Source organism: Pagrus major, chromosome 19 (assembly GCF_040436345.1).
Source record: "Pagrus major chromosome 19, Pma_NU_1.0".
Taxonomy (NCBI): Eukaryota; Metazoa; Chordata; class Actinopteri; order Spariformes; family Sparidae; genus Pagrus; species Pagrus major.
In genome coordinates, this window is record NC_133233.1 from 11,257,820 (window position 1) to 11,272,445 (window position 14,626).

At 38.9% G+C, this 14,626-nt stretch overlaps 2 protein-coding genes across 6 annotated transcripts; one reads left to right on the top strand and one right to left on the bottom strand.

Annotated features, from left to right (window-relative positions):
• Positions 1-126: 126 nt before the first annotated feature.
• Positions 127-7,028, top strand: rbbp8 (retinoblastoma binding protein 8). 5 transcript variants are annotated; one of them, XM_073488583.1, is made up of 19 exons: positions 127-171; positions 901-1,052; positions 1,195-1,237; positions 1,378-1,473; positions 1,554-1,645; positions 2,424-2,496; positions 2,809-2,990; positions 3,094-3,189; positions 3,540-3,613; positions 4,057-4,124; positions 4,649-4,931; positions 5,085-5,253; positions 5,368-5,456; positions 5,553-5,676; positions 5,846-5,998; positions 6,111-6,162; positions 6,251-6,338; positions 6,431-6,572; positions 6,653-7,028. In XM_073488583.1, the coding sequence occupies exons 2-19, from the start codon at positions 953-955 to the stop codon at positions 6,748-6,750; spliced, it is 2,022 nt and encodes a 673-aa protein (XP_073344684.1). In that variant the 5' UTR covers positions 127-171; positions 901-952; the 3' UTR covers positions 6,751-7,028. The 5 variants fall into 5 exon arrangements, with proteins under 5 accessions (XP_073344684.1, XP_073344682.1, XP_073344685.1 ...); XM_073488581.1 differs by having other exon boundaries at positions 160-268; XM_073488584.1 differs by having other exon boundaries at positions 160-268; positions 5,553-5,670.
• A 152-nt stretch (positions 7,029-7,180) lies between these two features.
• tmem241 (transmembrane protein 241) lies at positions 7,181-13,804 on the bottom strand. The gene is made up of 15 exons (XM_073488618.1): positions 13,637-13,804; positions 12,945-12,991; positions 12,394-12,471; positions 12,222-12,303; positions 12,050-12,127; positions 11,831-11,856; positions 11,547-11,598; positions 11,379-11,427; positions 10,267-10,312; positions 10,115-10,150; positions 8,663-8,697; positions 8,431-8,500; positions 7,676-7,769; positions 7,505-7,569; positions 7,181-7,379 (listed from the first exon to the last, which is right to left on the bottom strand). The coding sequence occupies exons 1-15, from the start codon at positions 13,706-13,708 to the stop codon at positions 7,325-7,327; spliced, it is 885 nt and encodes a 294-aa protein (XP_073344719.1). The 5' UTR covers positions 13,709-13,804; the 3' UTR covers positions 7,181-7,324.
• Between the last annotated feature and the right edge of the window lie 822 nt (positions 13,805-14,626).

Sequence of the window (14,626 nt, forward strand, 5' to 3'; positions counted from 1 at the left end):
TATCTTAATATTCTTGGCAGGTGTAGTTAGTTAATCGTTTTGACGGTGGCATGTTTGGGAGGGGAGGGCGTCAACGAATAGTAGTAGAAGCAGAAGAAGACGACGTAGAAGAAGAAGAAGAAGAAGAAGACTTCCCAGCATGCAACTCGGCGCGCGAATTTGGATTTTCTGGTGAAGTCAACATGCGAATACTGCTCAAGCTACGTTAACACGTTTGCCTAACAGTTTATCACTTACAAACTTCTGCGTGTCTCTTGGACTTGTTGGTGTAAGTCTTGTTCATTTTAAAAAGGCGACAGCCGCTCCTGAGGTGTAAGTTATCGAGTTAAAGTTCGCGTTTGTCGCTAACAAAGTAACGTCAGTGTTAGTTTGTTTACATCCAGGGGAAGCTGTTAAATGCGCATAACGTTAAAGACGGAGCAAACGCTAATTTATATTTGCTTTAAAACAAGACAAATACAAAGAATTCAGTGTTTTGAGGTGTGCAGTGTGTGTTATACTAGTATGAACTTGTTTTTGGCTTTAAAATATCTCAGTAGTGACTGTCAAGTGTGTTGAACTCCCGAGTGGTAATGTATAGCCAATGTAACCTATCTAGCATTACCTGTGACTTTTATTAACGTTACTTTTCAATTTAACTTATGTTTTGGAGCATGACAGGCACAAACTGGGGATACACATAAACGAAAGCTAAACTTAAGTGAAAAGTGATTTAACCGTTCATATACATGTACGTAACACAAGGAAGGACATTGGTCAACATCATATTAATGTTCATTATAAAAGTTTTGAAGGCTGAGCTTGTGGCATGCAGTAGTTAGTATATCCATTGAGAGACCAACGTGTGCCCACACTGAGTCATGAATGCATATGCGATAAACGTGTTTCTTTCCCCCCCAGCTAGTGTTTTTAGGTTGCTGCAGGGCTCCTGTGTTGAAGCAGTGAATGGAGGATGAGCAGCCCTGCCCTGAGCAGTGGGACGCCCAAACCTGCTGACCTCTTTGAAGACCTGTGGAGGCAGCTTGGAGAGTGCCACCAGAATGCACTGCAAGGTAACTGACCTCTTTGCTGTACTGTATGAAGATACGAAGTGAATTTCCTTAATGGTTCATGTAGGTTATGCTGAAATCGGATACTAGGATTAAGTTTAATTTGAGGTCTTTTTTTCCTTCTGTTGCACACTGCTGTGTTCAGAACTGGAGGCAAAAGTGAGCAAGCTGAAAAAGGAGCGTTGTTTGTAAGTAAACTGTGTCACTACCTTTTTAGATGTAATGATGATGATAATAACATTGGTCGTTTTTAGCCTAGCTTTAGATTTGTGAACAAAGTTTAGCTTCATCTCTATTAATTACCTGTCATTGCATTTGTTTTCTGCAGAGATGCTCAGAGACTTGAGGTGTTTTACAATCGCAATCAACAGCTGAAGGAGCAAAATAAAACCCTGCAGGATGCCGTCAGCCTTATGGAGGAAAGGTAACTTCCTCCACAGCAGATTCACATTGTTGACAGCACAGTGTGCTACATATACCAGCAACTATGTTCACTGCTTCCAGGCTCCGTGCAGGAGAGTGTGATCAATGTGCCATCTTGGGGGAGAACCTGAAAAATAACCAGGATCAGAATTTGTGCCTCATCGCCAAACTGAGTGAGTCTACTCATTGTTGTTATTATTCCACTGTCGGATAGAGCATTGACCAGCTGCCATTCAACACAGTCAAAAATAAAGGACACATTTATTTTCTGCTTGTACGAAGTCCAGATGTTTCAGTCCCCTATAAAAGAAGACTTGAAAACAATGATGCTTTTACAGTATTTTATATTTTAATGTGACAAATGTAATACTAAAGAAACAAAAAAAAACCCAACAACACAGAAAACGCAAAGAAGTCACTGTGCTTTAGTAAAATGTTAAAGCATAAGTTCACTCGAAAATGAAAATTCAGTCATTATCTAGTCACCCTTATACCGAGGAAAACTCAGGTGAAGTTCTGTGGTCCACAGCGGGTTCTGGAACTTCACATCAAAACAATTTGTAGCATCCTCATAAACAACTAAAACAACCCAAACAACCTAGTTTATGAGTTTCAACATTATAAATGTTAAAAGAGCTATTGCACATTATATCATCCATCTTTGCTCACTACATCTCAGCCTTTGTTACCCTCAGGTTCACATAAACAAAATGCTAAATTGTCAGTTATCATGTTGGTTTCAGCCATGAGAAGCAGGTAATGAGTGATTATCAGTGTCGACTGAAAAAAATCCCTATCGTGCACCCCTATCCATGACGTGTATTTTTACTGTTTAGTGTTGGTTTACATTGGCTGTACCAGTTTACCACAAGATATGACATCTGGCTAATGAAGAGCATAATGAGATGTGGTGGGTCTGAAACACTGATGTGTGTCATTTTTGTTCCCCAGAGAATGAAAGAAACAGCCTTGAGGATGAAAACAGAAAACTACACACTGAACTGCAAAAATTAAAGCTGTCCCGGTAAGCTCTTTAGTGTGTTACAGTCCCGTTTTGTCAGCATGTTCTCTGTGAAATAAAATACATGGAATTTTCTACTTTTTATCAACAGTTTTTCTGTAAAAGCTGATAAGATAATTACATATACTTTAGGTCTTGTAGTTAAACCATACCGTACATTATTGTGGTTTCATGTGTCCTCCATACATCTCTGTTGGGTACAGGCTTATGGCTTAAGTTCAGTGTGTTTTGAGGCTTTGGTGTTTTGCACTGGAATAAGCGTTTACAGTAAAGTTTCAGTTCCCAGTTAAGCATTGCAGGTGTTGTTTTGATCAGCTCAGAGCTAAAGCGGACGTCATCCCCAGAGCCAGAAGAGGGCTTCATCCCAGACTCACCAATCCTGCACAGCTCGCTCCCCGTGGCAAACAAACTGAAGACACGCAGAAATGTTGACAAAATGAAGTATGTTCGCTATGCAGAGATGCCTCTACCACAGGCCAACAACTCGCTCTTTAAGGGTCAGTCTGCTTTATTATAATCAGACTTTTAATTCTCATTTGTTATTTGATCACCAGTCTGAAGGCAACAAGTCCTCTAAAAATGTGTACTTCTCTTTTAAAGAACTGAATAAGGAGCCTGTTGATGCCACAAAGAATCCTGGAAGAGCAGAAGTGCTTGTACCCAACACGTGTGAACTGGACGCACCCCAATTTCCAAGTATGACCTCATCCACTGTGCTCCTGTATATCATCATTATTTTAGAATAAATGTTAAAATAGGAAGACTACTCCTGGCTCTAAGAGAGCAGGAATTTGAAACCTTATTTATTATCTTCCATTAGTACCCGTTCGGTACTGGAAATCCTAGATGAGCACTGGGCAACATTTTATCTACACAAACACACCCATCATATCAGTGTAGTTCACATGGTGGGGCTGGCGTTGTTGTAAAAGCCTCAGATTAAATTCTGGTGTTTGTATTAGCCACCTCTGTACTCAGAGGACTAATGAAAACTTATTGTGAGATGTGTAAAGGTGTTGTGACTGCTGGGTCTGTTTTTATTTCAGATGATGTGAATCTAAATGCGGAAGAAGCGATAGCAGAAACCTGTGCCCTTGAACTTTTTGACAGGCCTCACATGGTAAGAAGGGGTTATACAGGTGTAAAGTCATCAGAAATGCACTGCATATTAGGGTGCATTTCTGTTTTTTTCAATAGATATCCTGTCTCAGGATCCTTACACTATTTAATTCAACAGTGTTATAGGAGTGCAATGCTAGACCAGTGGACTGCTTTTCAAAGCCGAAATTCAGCACATCACTGGAGGTAACTTACCAGAGTACATGCAGCTTCCTCTGGAGTTACCCTTTGACAGCTGCTGTTGGGAACTGAAATGTATTCACAGATTGCAGACTGAATCTTTATACACTTGTTAGCAGACACGCTAATACACAAAAAAGTATTTAGATTTCCAAACGTGTCCTGTTATGACTGTGTTACTCATCTTTCATATCTATTGTATTGTCATATATAAGTTTTACAGAAAATTCACTGTGATTGTTTTCTCTGTCACCTTTTTTTCAGAAAACTAAGACAACTGCCGGCCGTCAAAGCAGCTCAAAGTCTCCCTGGCATTATGAAACTTCTTTAAAGTAAGGATGACATTAGTTGTGACATAATCATCTGCTGACTACTGTGGCATTATAATAACTGCCAATATAACAACTCCTATGTAGTGGATGACATAATGTAAGAATTTGATGGTGCAATATGTAAGATTTTTAGCTGAAACAAAGATTTTACTAAAAGTATGAACATACAATAAGAAGTAACATTTTTGAAGTGATGTTATGGTGCCACTCCCCGTCAGCATTCCCCCCCCCCTCAAGCTCCCAGTCCAGAACACCAGCTGCTAACAGCAGCTACAGTTAGCAGTTACTCTGTTGATATGTTGCCCCTTATTTGTTTGGAGTCTGAATACAACAGATGGCCAATTTTCATATATCGCACCTTTTTTGCCATTTTGTATGGAATTAAAATGCATGGCACTGATCCACAACCTTCAACCCACATGAATTGTCTTCAATATCAAAAACTTTCAGTCTGCTAATTACAATACAACAATACTTTAATTTCTGTCATTTAGTGGCTTCTGTATCTGTTTTCCTGCCTTTAGGCGTTATCGCTCCTCCCCTTTATCCACGCTGATCCACAGTCCGGACTCAACCACAGAAAGATCCCCATCACTTCTCCCACATGTCAGACGTTTTTCAGTGGATAGCTCCGTTAACAGAGCAAAACGGAAGAAGGAGGAAAACGAGCCGGAGGTAAAAGAGGAGAACAAAGAAGGCGAACGGGAAGGGGTGGACAAACAGAAGGAAGACAAACATGAACGGATTAAAAGAACCACCACCTCTGTAAGTAGCCAAAGCGTCAAGGAGGAGCCAGTGGATATGAAGGTTAGATATATGTTATAAAGGCTTGTATGAATATGTTTTGAGTAAAGCAGCACGTCACATAGCAAGATGAATTGCAGCACTATTCTCAGACCAAATCAGATATGGCTTCCATAAAACCATACTTTGTTCCACCAATTTGTTAACATTAAACAGGTTCAGTCATTTCAAAATGGGACTTCCAACCAAAGGCCAAATGTTTCCTATACAAGTCCTGCTTTCAAGAAGCCTAGTATTAGAGAAGCTAACAAGGAAGTCGGTGGGAAGAAAGGAAACCCACCGCAGGAGCTGAATGCTTCATGTGACCAACATGGAGGAGAACATGGTAAGAAGAAGATCATCCTTCTTCTGATTGTATACTGATTGTTGTGCAATTTCAAGTATTTCTTTTTCATTATCAGTTGAATTAAATGTGACCTTGCCATCTCTGCTCTACTAGCTAACAGGAAGCACAAAGTGGAGCCCATGTGGAGCATCGACCCTGCGCTCGCCCTGTCCATGTATGACAACGAGTGGAGAGGAGACGAGGTACAGTCACAGAACTGATGCTTATTTGGATATATTCATATATTTGGCCGATGGAGTGTCTTACACCAGCTGTTTGTCTGTATGTTTCTCTTTTAGGAAAAGGAAGAACAGCTGTGTCATGGAGAACTGGTAGATACTGACTGCACCTGGGTCAGTCACAGCTTGCTGCAGGGTTGGGGAGAAAACGCCAGAGACAGACGGGACAGCGTGTCTGGTGAAGGTCCCAAACACACCTATATGGATATTTTTCTACGAGGATATTTTCCATATTTAAAAAAACAAAAACAATTATCTAAATATTTGCATTTAGATAAGAGGACAAAATGCAGAGGAAAATGTCTTGTGAATTTAAAATAATGGTTAATAATTTTCTCTTTCTGCTTTTCAAGGACTCGGTGAGAAGGCAAATGACAGTTTGGACATGATGTTTGACACAACAGCTTATGGGGAGTACAAGTCCTACAACACTCCACACTTGGGCCAGAGCCAGCCCTGTGTTGATGTTGATGATGATGATGAAGAAGAACATGAGGAGGACGATGGTTGGCTTTTAGATTTAAAGAGGCTGTGTTTGTCATCGTGTAATTTGAACAGTGTTACAATGTTTATTTCTTAAATTTAATTAAATGTCCTTTATTTAATCTCCCAAATTAGAACAAGGTCCTCATGAAAACACTATGAGCCAAATGAAAAAGAACAAAGCACAGTAAGAAACACTTGATTATTCTCATCAGATATACAGAAACATTAATAGATTCCAATCTCACAACTTACATTCCCTCTTTTTGGATTAGACACCCAACATTTGCACATGTGGCTGTAGTTCGCAAGAAAGATGAGAGAAGAAAACTGAAGGGCACAACCTGCAAGGAGTGTGAAGTTGTAAGTCTTAAGATCATAAAGCACAGTTACACTGACACTGAATGTCTTAACATTGAGCCTGTTTTTCAGGATGGTTTTTTTTCCCCCAACAGTATTACGCTCATCTCCCCGAGGAGGAAAAACAGAAAAAGTTGTCTGCGTGCTCCAGGCACAGATTTCTGTATATTCCTCCTTGTACACCTGAAAACTTCTGGGAAGTTGGATTCCCATCGACTCAGACGTGCATTGATAGAGGTAATTAATTGATTTTTAGTTCGACCCTCCATTAAGTCACATTGCTATCATGAAAACTGAGATCTAATTGTCTAATATAGGTTACATCAAGGAAGAGAAGAACCCGCAGGCACGTTCTCGAAGAAGACAACCATTCAACGCTTTATTTTCCCCAAAGCGAAAACAGCAGGAGAGCTAAAAAAAGAATGTTGTCTCTTTGGAAACATTGTTGGGATTTGCCCATTTATAGAAAAAAAATTAAGTATATGAAGAACAGGCTTGTACTGGGAGTACAATGAAGCTCTGTTTTATACAGTGACCTTAATAAGAATGTTGACCCTTCGACATGTTTTTCAGTTTCAAATCAATAATTCCAGTGTGCTGTCTGTACGAACGGACTCTTGGTGTTTAGTTTGTTTTTGTAAATAGCGAGTGAACAGAAATACTGTGTTCCAATAAATAAAAGTGAAGAACTTATCTGTGGAGTGATGTGAATGACCAAAGTTATGGCATCAACAAGAAAACCTCTTTGCTTTACCTCTTCAAATAAATGCTGCACTTCCTCCTTCAGTGTGATTTAGCAGGACCACAAAAGTGACTGTTTACTAAGCACACTTCACAGTACGATATGTAGACAAAGATCATTTTATTTGGTCAGCAGATCATCAGCGCATAGAAGAAAAATTACAAAAATAATGTGAAAAATAAACATTTTTTTCTTAAAAAAAATCTCTTAAAGGAGTGCAAGTTGAAGGTTAATCTCATCACAGCGGTTATTCTCTCTCGGCGTACACCAGCAGGGCCTCTGCAACGTGACTGACGAACACACTGACCAAACACAAGACAGGAAATCATGAATAGTTTGATGATGACCTCATCTCAGTGTAAAATAAAGAGGACAAACATTAATCAAATTGTTTTTAGTTCCTAAAATAAGCAGATGATGTTCTTACCAAATGAGAGCTGGAGCATTAATGTCCATGTTGAAAATAAACGGAGAGAGGGACATGGCAGTCACCTGGAAGGAAAGAGTAGCAAAATAATATGTACTTGTTGAGCAGTAGGTCGAACCAATGCAACATAAGCCTTAATTTGAGAAAAAAAAAAAAAACTTAAAAATTTACCTTGGACATAAAAATCCAGACGCCAAAGTGCTCCAGCGAAAATCCACTTTTTAGTTTGACTGTGGCCAACAGCAGCAGAAACCCCAGCAGTGCACTGTCAAAAGAGTCACAATGAAGTGAGTGCTGCAAACAAACATTACATTTTCTGACATAAAAAGAAGTGTTGCACGACTCATACTGCAATTAATTTGACAGATATTACGAATGCAATATGATTATAATTAGTGGTAATGACCTTCACAAACACAATTTTCATTGTCTCAGGAAATAAACTAAAAATCATGACGATCATGTGACATTTGGGGTTTTTTAACATGTGAACAACAAGATTTGCCTTGTGATTTTAATATTGCACTTGTTAATATTTCGATTTCTATTATAATTCAATCAATTGTGCAGCCCTTATAAAAAGAAATCTAAACTTGATACTAAAACATGTTATTAAGACTTAATAACTGATCCACTCAGAACCATGTAAAGATATTACTGCATCTGCAGTCCTCCACGTGTTACAAATAGTTAACTGTTGTTGTTTGATACCCCACAAGGTTACATCGACAGTCGGGCTCGGCGTCAGATGTCAACTGGCACCGAAAGCCTGTTCTATTTTGATACTGTAGAATGTGAACTATACTAGTGCTGCCTCTCACTATAACAAGAACATCACGTGGCTGAGCCATTGTTCAAAACGACGAAAACTATTTATGTTGCTCTCTTCAATATAAAGTGGTTACAAAAAACAAAAAAACCTTCACCTGGCGCAGCAGCCACAGTGAAATGTGTAGGACTGAAGGGAGGGGAACTCCAAGGCACCCATGAGGTCACCTGTAGAGGGACACAGATCTGTTTGCAAGGTACAAATGTAGACTTTGTATTCTTAAAACATTTACATCATGTGTACATCGTGTGAGTTGTTGATACTTTTACTGTGTTAGCACTGACACTCAGGACAGGAAATAAGAATAGTCTGCACAGAGTCATTCATACCCGTTGGGTGAGCAGCAATGGCCAGCAGCAGCACACTGTTATGTAAAGGCAAGAAAAGTTTAAATTAGTCACTGATGATACCTGAAGCTTTACTCAAAATGTCCTGTGACATTATGTAATTTAATTTTAAAAGGAGTATCACTACAGTGTGTCAGGATGCAGAAGCAAATCACTTCATTAAAGTAAGTTAAAAGTATGAAGGTTTACTGTGAACTGTTGCCATAAGCTACTATTTATACGCAGTTCCTCATTTCTTCACATCAACTTGTAAAGGCCCGTTACCTCATCTCTTAACTTGAATGGTGGGTTCCTCCTCCAGTCTTTCTGTTGCTATATTAGGGTTTATCTGTGTGACTTAATCGAAAAAAAGGGATCTGAATATTCTCACTAACTCTGACTCATCGTGCTCCTTCTAGAGCTCCATGGAAGGCAAACAAACACGAACGGACCATCTGCGTGTTGCAACCAGAGATGGCACCTTTTGTAAACGTTTCATTTCTCAAGAAGGAAGAAATAATGAAATAAATATAAATCTACAGGCAGTTTAAATACTATTTGTGTTCAAAACATTCAAATGAGAAAAAAATAAGTTTAGATCATTTAAGAAAAACGTGCACACATTGACAAATGAATTCCATCTTTAAAAAGGTGCAATATGTAAGAATTGGCCATTTGTCGAATTCATACACACATCAAAAATGGGTGGAGCATATCACTAAAGTAACCGCTAACTGCTGCTAACTGTAGCTGCTGCTAGGTAGTTAGTTCGGTTAGCCATGCAGCTAGTGGTCCAGACGGAGAGCTTGGAGCACCGGGGGAATCTTGGTGTTTACACCTCCAGCAAAAGAGCTTTGGACTGAGGCGGGGCGTGGCTAGCTAGCTTAGCACGCTAACTTCAGTTGATAACTTTGCCAAACAATACATAAATGTCATAACATCAAAACTGTTAAAGGTGCACTGTGTAGATGTGGGGAAGGCATTTTGATCAGAAGAGAAACATCTTCATTGACTGATTGTTTTTATGCCTAAATGAACTAAATAAACAAACTGTCTTTGCTTTCACGACTGAATAAACTGAATGAACAACCTGACCTTAAAGGACAACACAGTTTGTTTCAATATCGTTTTACTTTGTTTACATTTGGTGGACCCTGCCACATTTCTAGCTTCAAACACTGTTCTGGTGACCTTAGTTTCCTCTGAGAACAGCTTGTTTATTCAGTTATGGAAAAAAATAAATATTTTTGAGTTTGTATTATTACCTAATTTTAATATTTACAACTTATATTAAAATTCTGAGTTTGAATTTCAACTCCAAACCTACATAGTGCGCCTTTAATTCTTCATATTCTGTTGATAATCTTTAAATGTATTCAACTAGAATTTTTGCATGTTGCGCCTTTCTTGTGCTTATTATGTATGATTCAGTTTTTTAGAAATATGTATTCTTACCTGAACAAGTAGTTGATGCATTGTTGTTCAAGGTCACTGCAATGAAAAAAAAAATCACAGTGTGTGAGTGTCTTCAGTGAGCTGTTTTGAAATGTTGTAAAAAGAAAGAAAATATATAAAAAGGGAAGTATTACTTCATTTGTTAGACTTACCTTAAATTGCTGGGTTTGTGGTGAACTTGAAACACCTTGTATGCACCTAAGAAAATAAACATTCTTACATTCTCCATCAGAACATCCTATAACTGACTCCTGGTTAGTGCACGTTGTGATGGTGATCACCTTAAATACGACCTTTGTCACCATTCATCCTTCTAATCTGGATTGCATTGGTTCACCACACAATCTAGATTAGATTAGCCTTTATTGTCTCTCTTAGGAGAAATGAGTCTTGGGCATTCGATAGAGAAGACAGTCAACCTAGCAGCAACCACAACAGTTGACATGCCCAGTATCCCACACAGATCAATAAACAGAAAAAATACAGCAAGAATATTTCACCCGATACACCATATTCACACGGCATCACATTCAGGGTGGAGGCTCGAATGTCGTACTGCTGTGTTCTAGGGTGTAATCAGTTCACTGCTTCCTGATTGATAAGAAACTATAAGGACAATGAACAGTCCACTCCAGAGGGACGTCTGACTATACTTGAAGGTAAAGCAACAGGTATTACCTTGTTGTCAGGTTTTACATCGTCTTTTCAGTTGCTGATCAATTGGCGAGCTGTAAAATGACAACAATTCGTCAGATTGCCTAAGTTTATATGACTTGCAACCTGGAACACAGCAGTATAACATTAACATTCCCCCCCTGAGCATGCTGTTGGAGAATATGGCCACTGTGTAAATAAGGTGTGTGGCAAATGGTTGTATTGGTGCCCCACGCAAAGGTACTGCACGGATGCCATACATCAAAAACATTACACAATTCACCTATATCTAAAACATTACATGCCCTACACCAGAAAACTGCACAAATACCCTACACCGTTATCACCTCCTCCCAAGAAAATGTCTGTTCAACTTACAGTTACAGGGTGTGGTTTGGGTCACTATCTCCTCAAACATCTCCTGAACAGAAGATGAGGGCAGCACGCTTACTATTTTTTCAGCCCATCTGATCAGGTTCTGCACTTATGATCGAAACCTAAAGATCCCCCAAGGCTCAAACCTCGGGTCCCTGTTCTTCTGTTTATGTAACTCTCATGTAGACATTACAGTTAACAGTGTAGCATCTCTATGGCATATTTTTAGACTTACCAACACAGAACAGATGACCGACAGCCCACAGGTAACCACTGTAGTCAAACTGCAAAAAAAAGGCGAACACGTAAACAGTAGATATTCTTGTATTCTTTCTGCTGAGTAGTTACTGAAAATACATGATTGTAATAAGAAATCCACCATTTGATGATAATGAATTATTACCTGAGGATCGTGGAAGGGGAGGTTGATGGCTGAGAGCAGCATGAAGCACAAGCTACAAGAAGCACATTTAAAATTGTAGTAAACAGGAATATTTCATCTTTGTGCTTTGTGTTTGTATTTTTGTAGTTTTATCATCAATGAACCATGCTACTTTCAACTGATATGTAGTGTATTTCCTAAAAATTGGCAAAAAAGGTCAACATCTTCATGGTTGCGTTCCGTCTTGATGCAAGGATCCAACATATTGCACTACGACTCAGGTTGAAGGAAAAAGGGTCACAAACCTGATGAATTTCAGCCATTGCGCCTTCTGTTGACAAAAGGACGGATCAGAACACATTTTACAGAGCAAGATGCATCATAGTGGAGGTTAAAGCATGGAGTATTTGGCTGTTCAAGGTCCTTTGAACTTTATGTTCCTCGATTTACTTCCAGTGAATAAGATAAGATGAGCTGCACATAGCTGCAGACATTCACATACAGCAGGCAGTGCAGGCTCTTACCTCTCTATGGACGACCTTCAAGATTATGTAACTGACAACGTGAGAGGAATTCTGAAGAGTGAAGAAAAAAGGAATGTCCTAGACAGAGAAAAGATGATTTAAGATTATTGAGAATACAAATATTGTAATATAAAAGACAGGACATCTATGAGTGGTAGGTTACATGACGTACTATGCGTGACAAGGCCCTGGAACCAGCATATATGTTTCCTACAAAGAGGAGGGAGCCTGGAAGCCAGGAGAGAGCTGCTGATCTGTAAGACAACATTAATAATACATCTGCTTATTTACAGCCACTGAAAACAGTTGAGTATAAATCCTAAAGCAGTATATAAAAAAAGTACCTGGTGATGCGGCTCATCTCCACCCATCCCAGCTTCCCAGAGAGTAGAAGCAGGACGGCGCCGATAAATGTCTGCCATCTGTTAATATGCATGTTTTTTTCATGTTAGTGAACACAGTGTCTGCACTCATTTCTTGGGGGCACACGACAGGTCATTGTGACATTAATTAAGATGCTGATTTACAACTTATGGTGATCACACATTTTTAAGATTCATGAAGAGCGACATTTGTCCTTTAAGACTATCCGAGTGCTGAATTTGTTTGACCTTTTAAATGCATGCACGCATATGGAAGCCCATTTCTGCCATCTAAGGAAGAAAAAAGTAATAAATATAACTAAATATAAATATGGTAAATGGTAAATCAGAATTATGAGATAAAAAGTCATAATAATAATGAGATTTTTTTTTTTTAATCAAGGCTTAGTATTCATCTTTTTCTTTTTTTGTTTCTGGCAGAAACGGGCTTCCATAGATTACACCCTGTGATCACCATGAAGGGATAAAACATGAAGAGGTTCCACATAAAGTATTCATCTTCAGCTACTCACCCTTGAAATAAGGTTGGATATGTGAATTTCAACACTGACAGGACAAACTGGAAAACCAAACAAACATATATTTCAGGTCCAGGGATCATCATAAGCAATACAATGCAACTTCTACAACTTATCAGGAGATGCTCCACCACTGGCACCAAAACCCATTTCAAAATCCTGCAGTTTCAACGTGTCCATTGCTTTCTGCAACAGCACAACATGGTATAACACAGCAAAGGATACATTACTATTATTAATGTGCCACTCTTCGATTCGGCATTCTTTACACGCAGAAACATGACATCTTTACACGTTGTCTGCACACACTTCCTGAAACTGCTTACTACCAAAATAAGAGTTGAGGCGTTGTTCACAGTGCGGCTTTAAAGGGTCTGGTTCATGCCCGATTAGTGCCAGCGATTTGAAACGGGTCTTAAGTCATGTTAACTTGATGGTTACTGCTGATGATGAGGGTTACATTGCAATGTTACGCAATTCAGCAATTTCAGAGGAATAAGTCACGGGTAAATGTGCAGGAACTGAGATGGAGTCTTGTTGCTGCAAAACAAAAATGTATTGCATTATAAAGTCGATTGCTGGATTAAAAAAAATTAAAAAGTCACATAGTTTTTCTTTTTAACACGTCAAGGAAATAATGCGGTTCTCACTTTGAGTTAACGGCTCCCCATCCTCTCTACACTCACCTTATTAGTGAAATATGAGACAACGAAAACGACGCCAAAAGCGAGACCAGTGAAATGTCTTCTCCACTGCATGTTGACCTGCCGACACACCGCAGCTCGGACATGATTCCGCACAATAAAACAACACTAAACTAAGACATGTTGTCTATTAAACTACAGACATCTCCAAAGATCGGAAACTTCCCTCACCGTCCCGCTGACACGTCAAGACGAAGATCGTCTATCCATGAGAAGATCATTCACTGGCACAGAAGTGCGTCACGCAGCTTTTATTCAGGTACGTTTTTCTCATTTTCTGCAAGACATTGAAAACAGTATGAAAACAAACATGTTCTGTAAAATGATTAGTCGATTAGTCTAACAGTAGGATGACAGAAAATTATTTGCAAGCTATTGATAATTTTAGCAATTTTATGTAAATTTTAATGTTATAAGGGACCTATTAGCTCTCTTATATAGTAATATGTAGGATACCAGATTTCCTGCACAAAATAAAAGTTAAAATATTAAAATACATTGTCTAAACTAAAAAATAAGAATAAAAAATGTTCTTAATAACTAGTAAAACAGCAAGCCTATAGGTTTTTTTATAATGTACTTGGGTTTTGGACTGTCAGCTGGACAAAACAAGTTATTTTAGGACTTAGGACATCAGAGATGACAACCCTGATGATGTCATCAAGGCTTGGTCCTTAAATTGTTTAACAGAAAGCCTGAAAATGAGGAAAGTGGTGATGTTTGAAAGATACAGGCATTTGCTAAGCAGGGAGCATTCACAGAAAGGTGCTTTGGAGGAGGGACTGGGATATTTTGACTCTGCCACTTTGATTTTGAACTTTCTGTCCCCCAACTCCACAGAAGCACAATGCAAAAATCACCGGAGTCCCCCTTGGAAGGAATGGCTTTCTTTTTTTGCACAATTTTGCATAACTTCAACTTTGTAACTTCGTCCCTAAATAAATAACAAAACACTTTGCAAAGAGCCATCAT

Coding starts and splice junctions, on each gene's coding strand:
- rbbp8 (XM_073488583.1), top strand. CDS start 953: ATGAGCAGCCCTGCCCTGAGCAGTGGGACGCCCAAACCTGCTGACCTC. Junction 3,614..4,056: donor TTTTTGACAGGCCTCACATG/GTAAGAAGGGGT, acceptor CCTTTTTTTCAG/AAAACTAAGACAACTGCCGG. Junction 6,573..6,652: donor TCAGACGTGCATTGATAGAG/GTAATTAATTGA, acceptor TGTCTAATATAG/GTTACATCAAGGAAGAGAAG.
- tmem241 (XM_073488618.1), bottom strand. CDS start 13,708: ATGCAGTGGAGAAGACATTTCACTGGTCTCGCTTTTGGCGTCGTTTTC. Junction 11,428..11,546: donor TCCCCTTCCACGATCCTCAG/GTAATAATTCAT, acceptor TTTTTTTTGCAG/TTTGACTACAGTGGTTACCT. Junction 8,501..8,662: donor CATTGCTGCTCACCCAACGG/GTATGAATGACT, acceptor GTCCCTCTACAG/GTGACCTCATGGGTGCCTTG.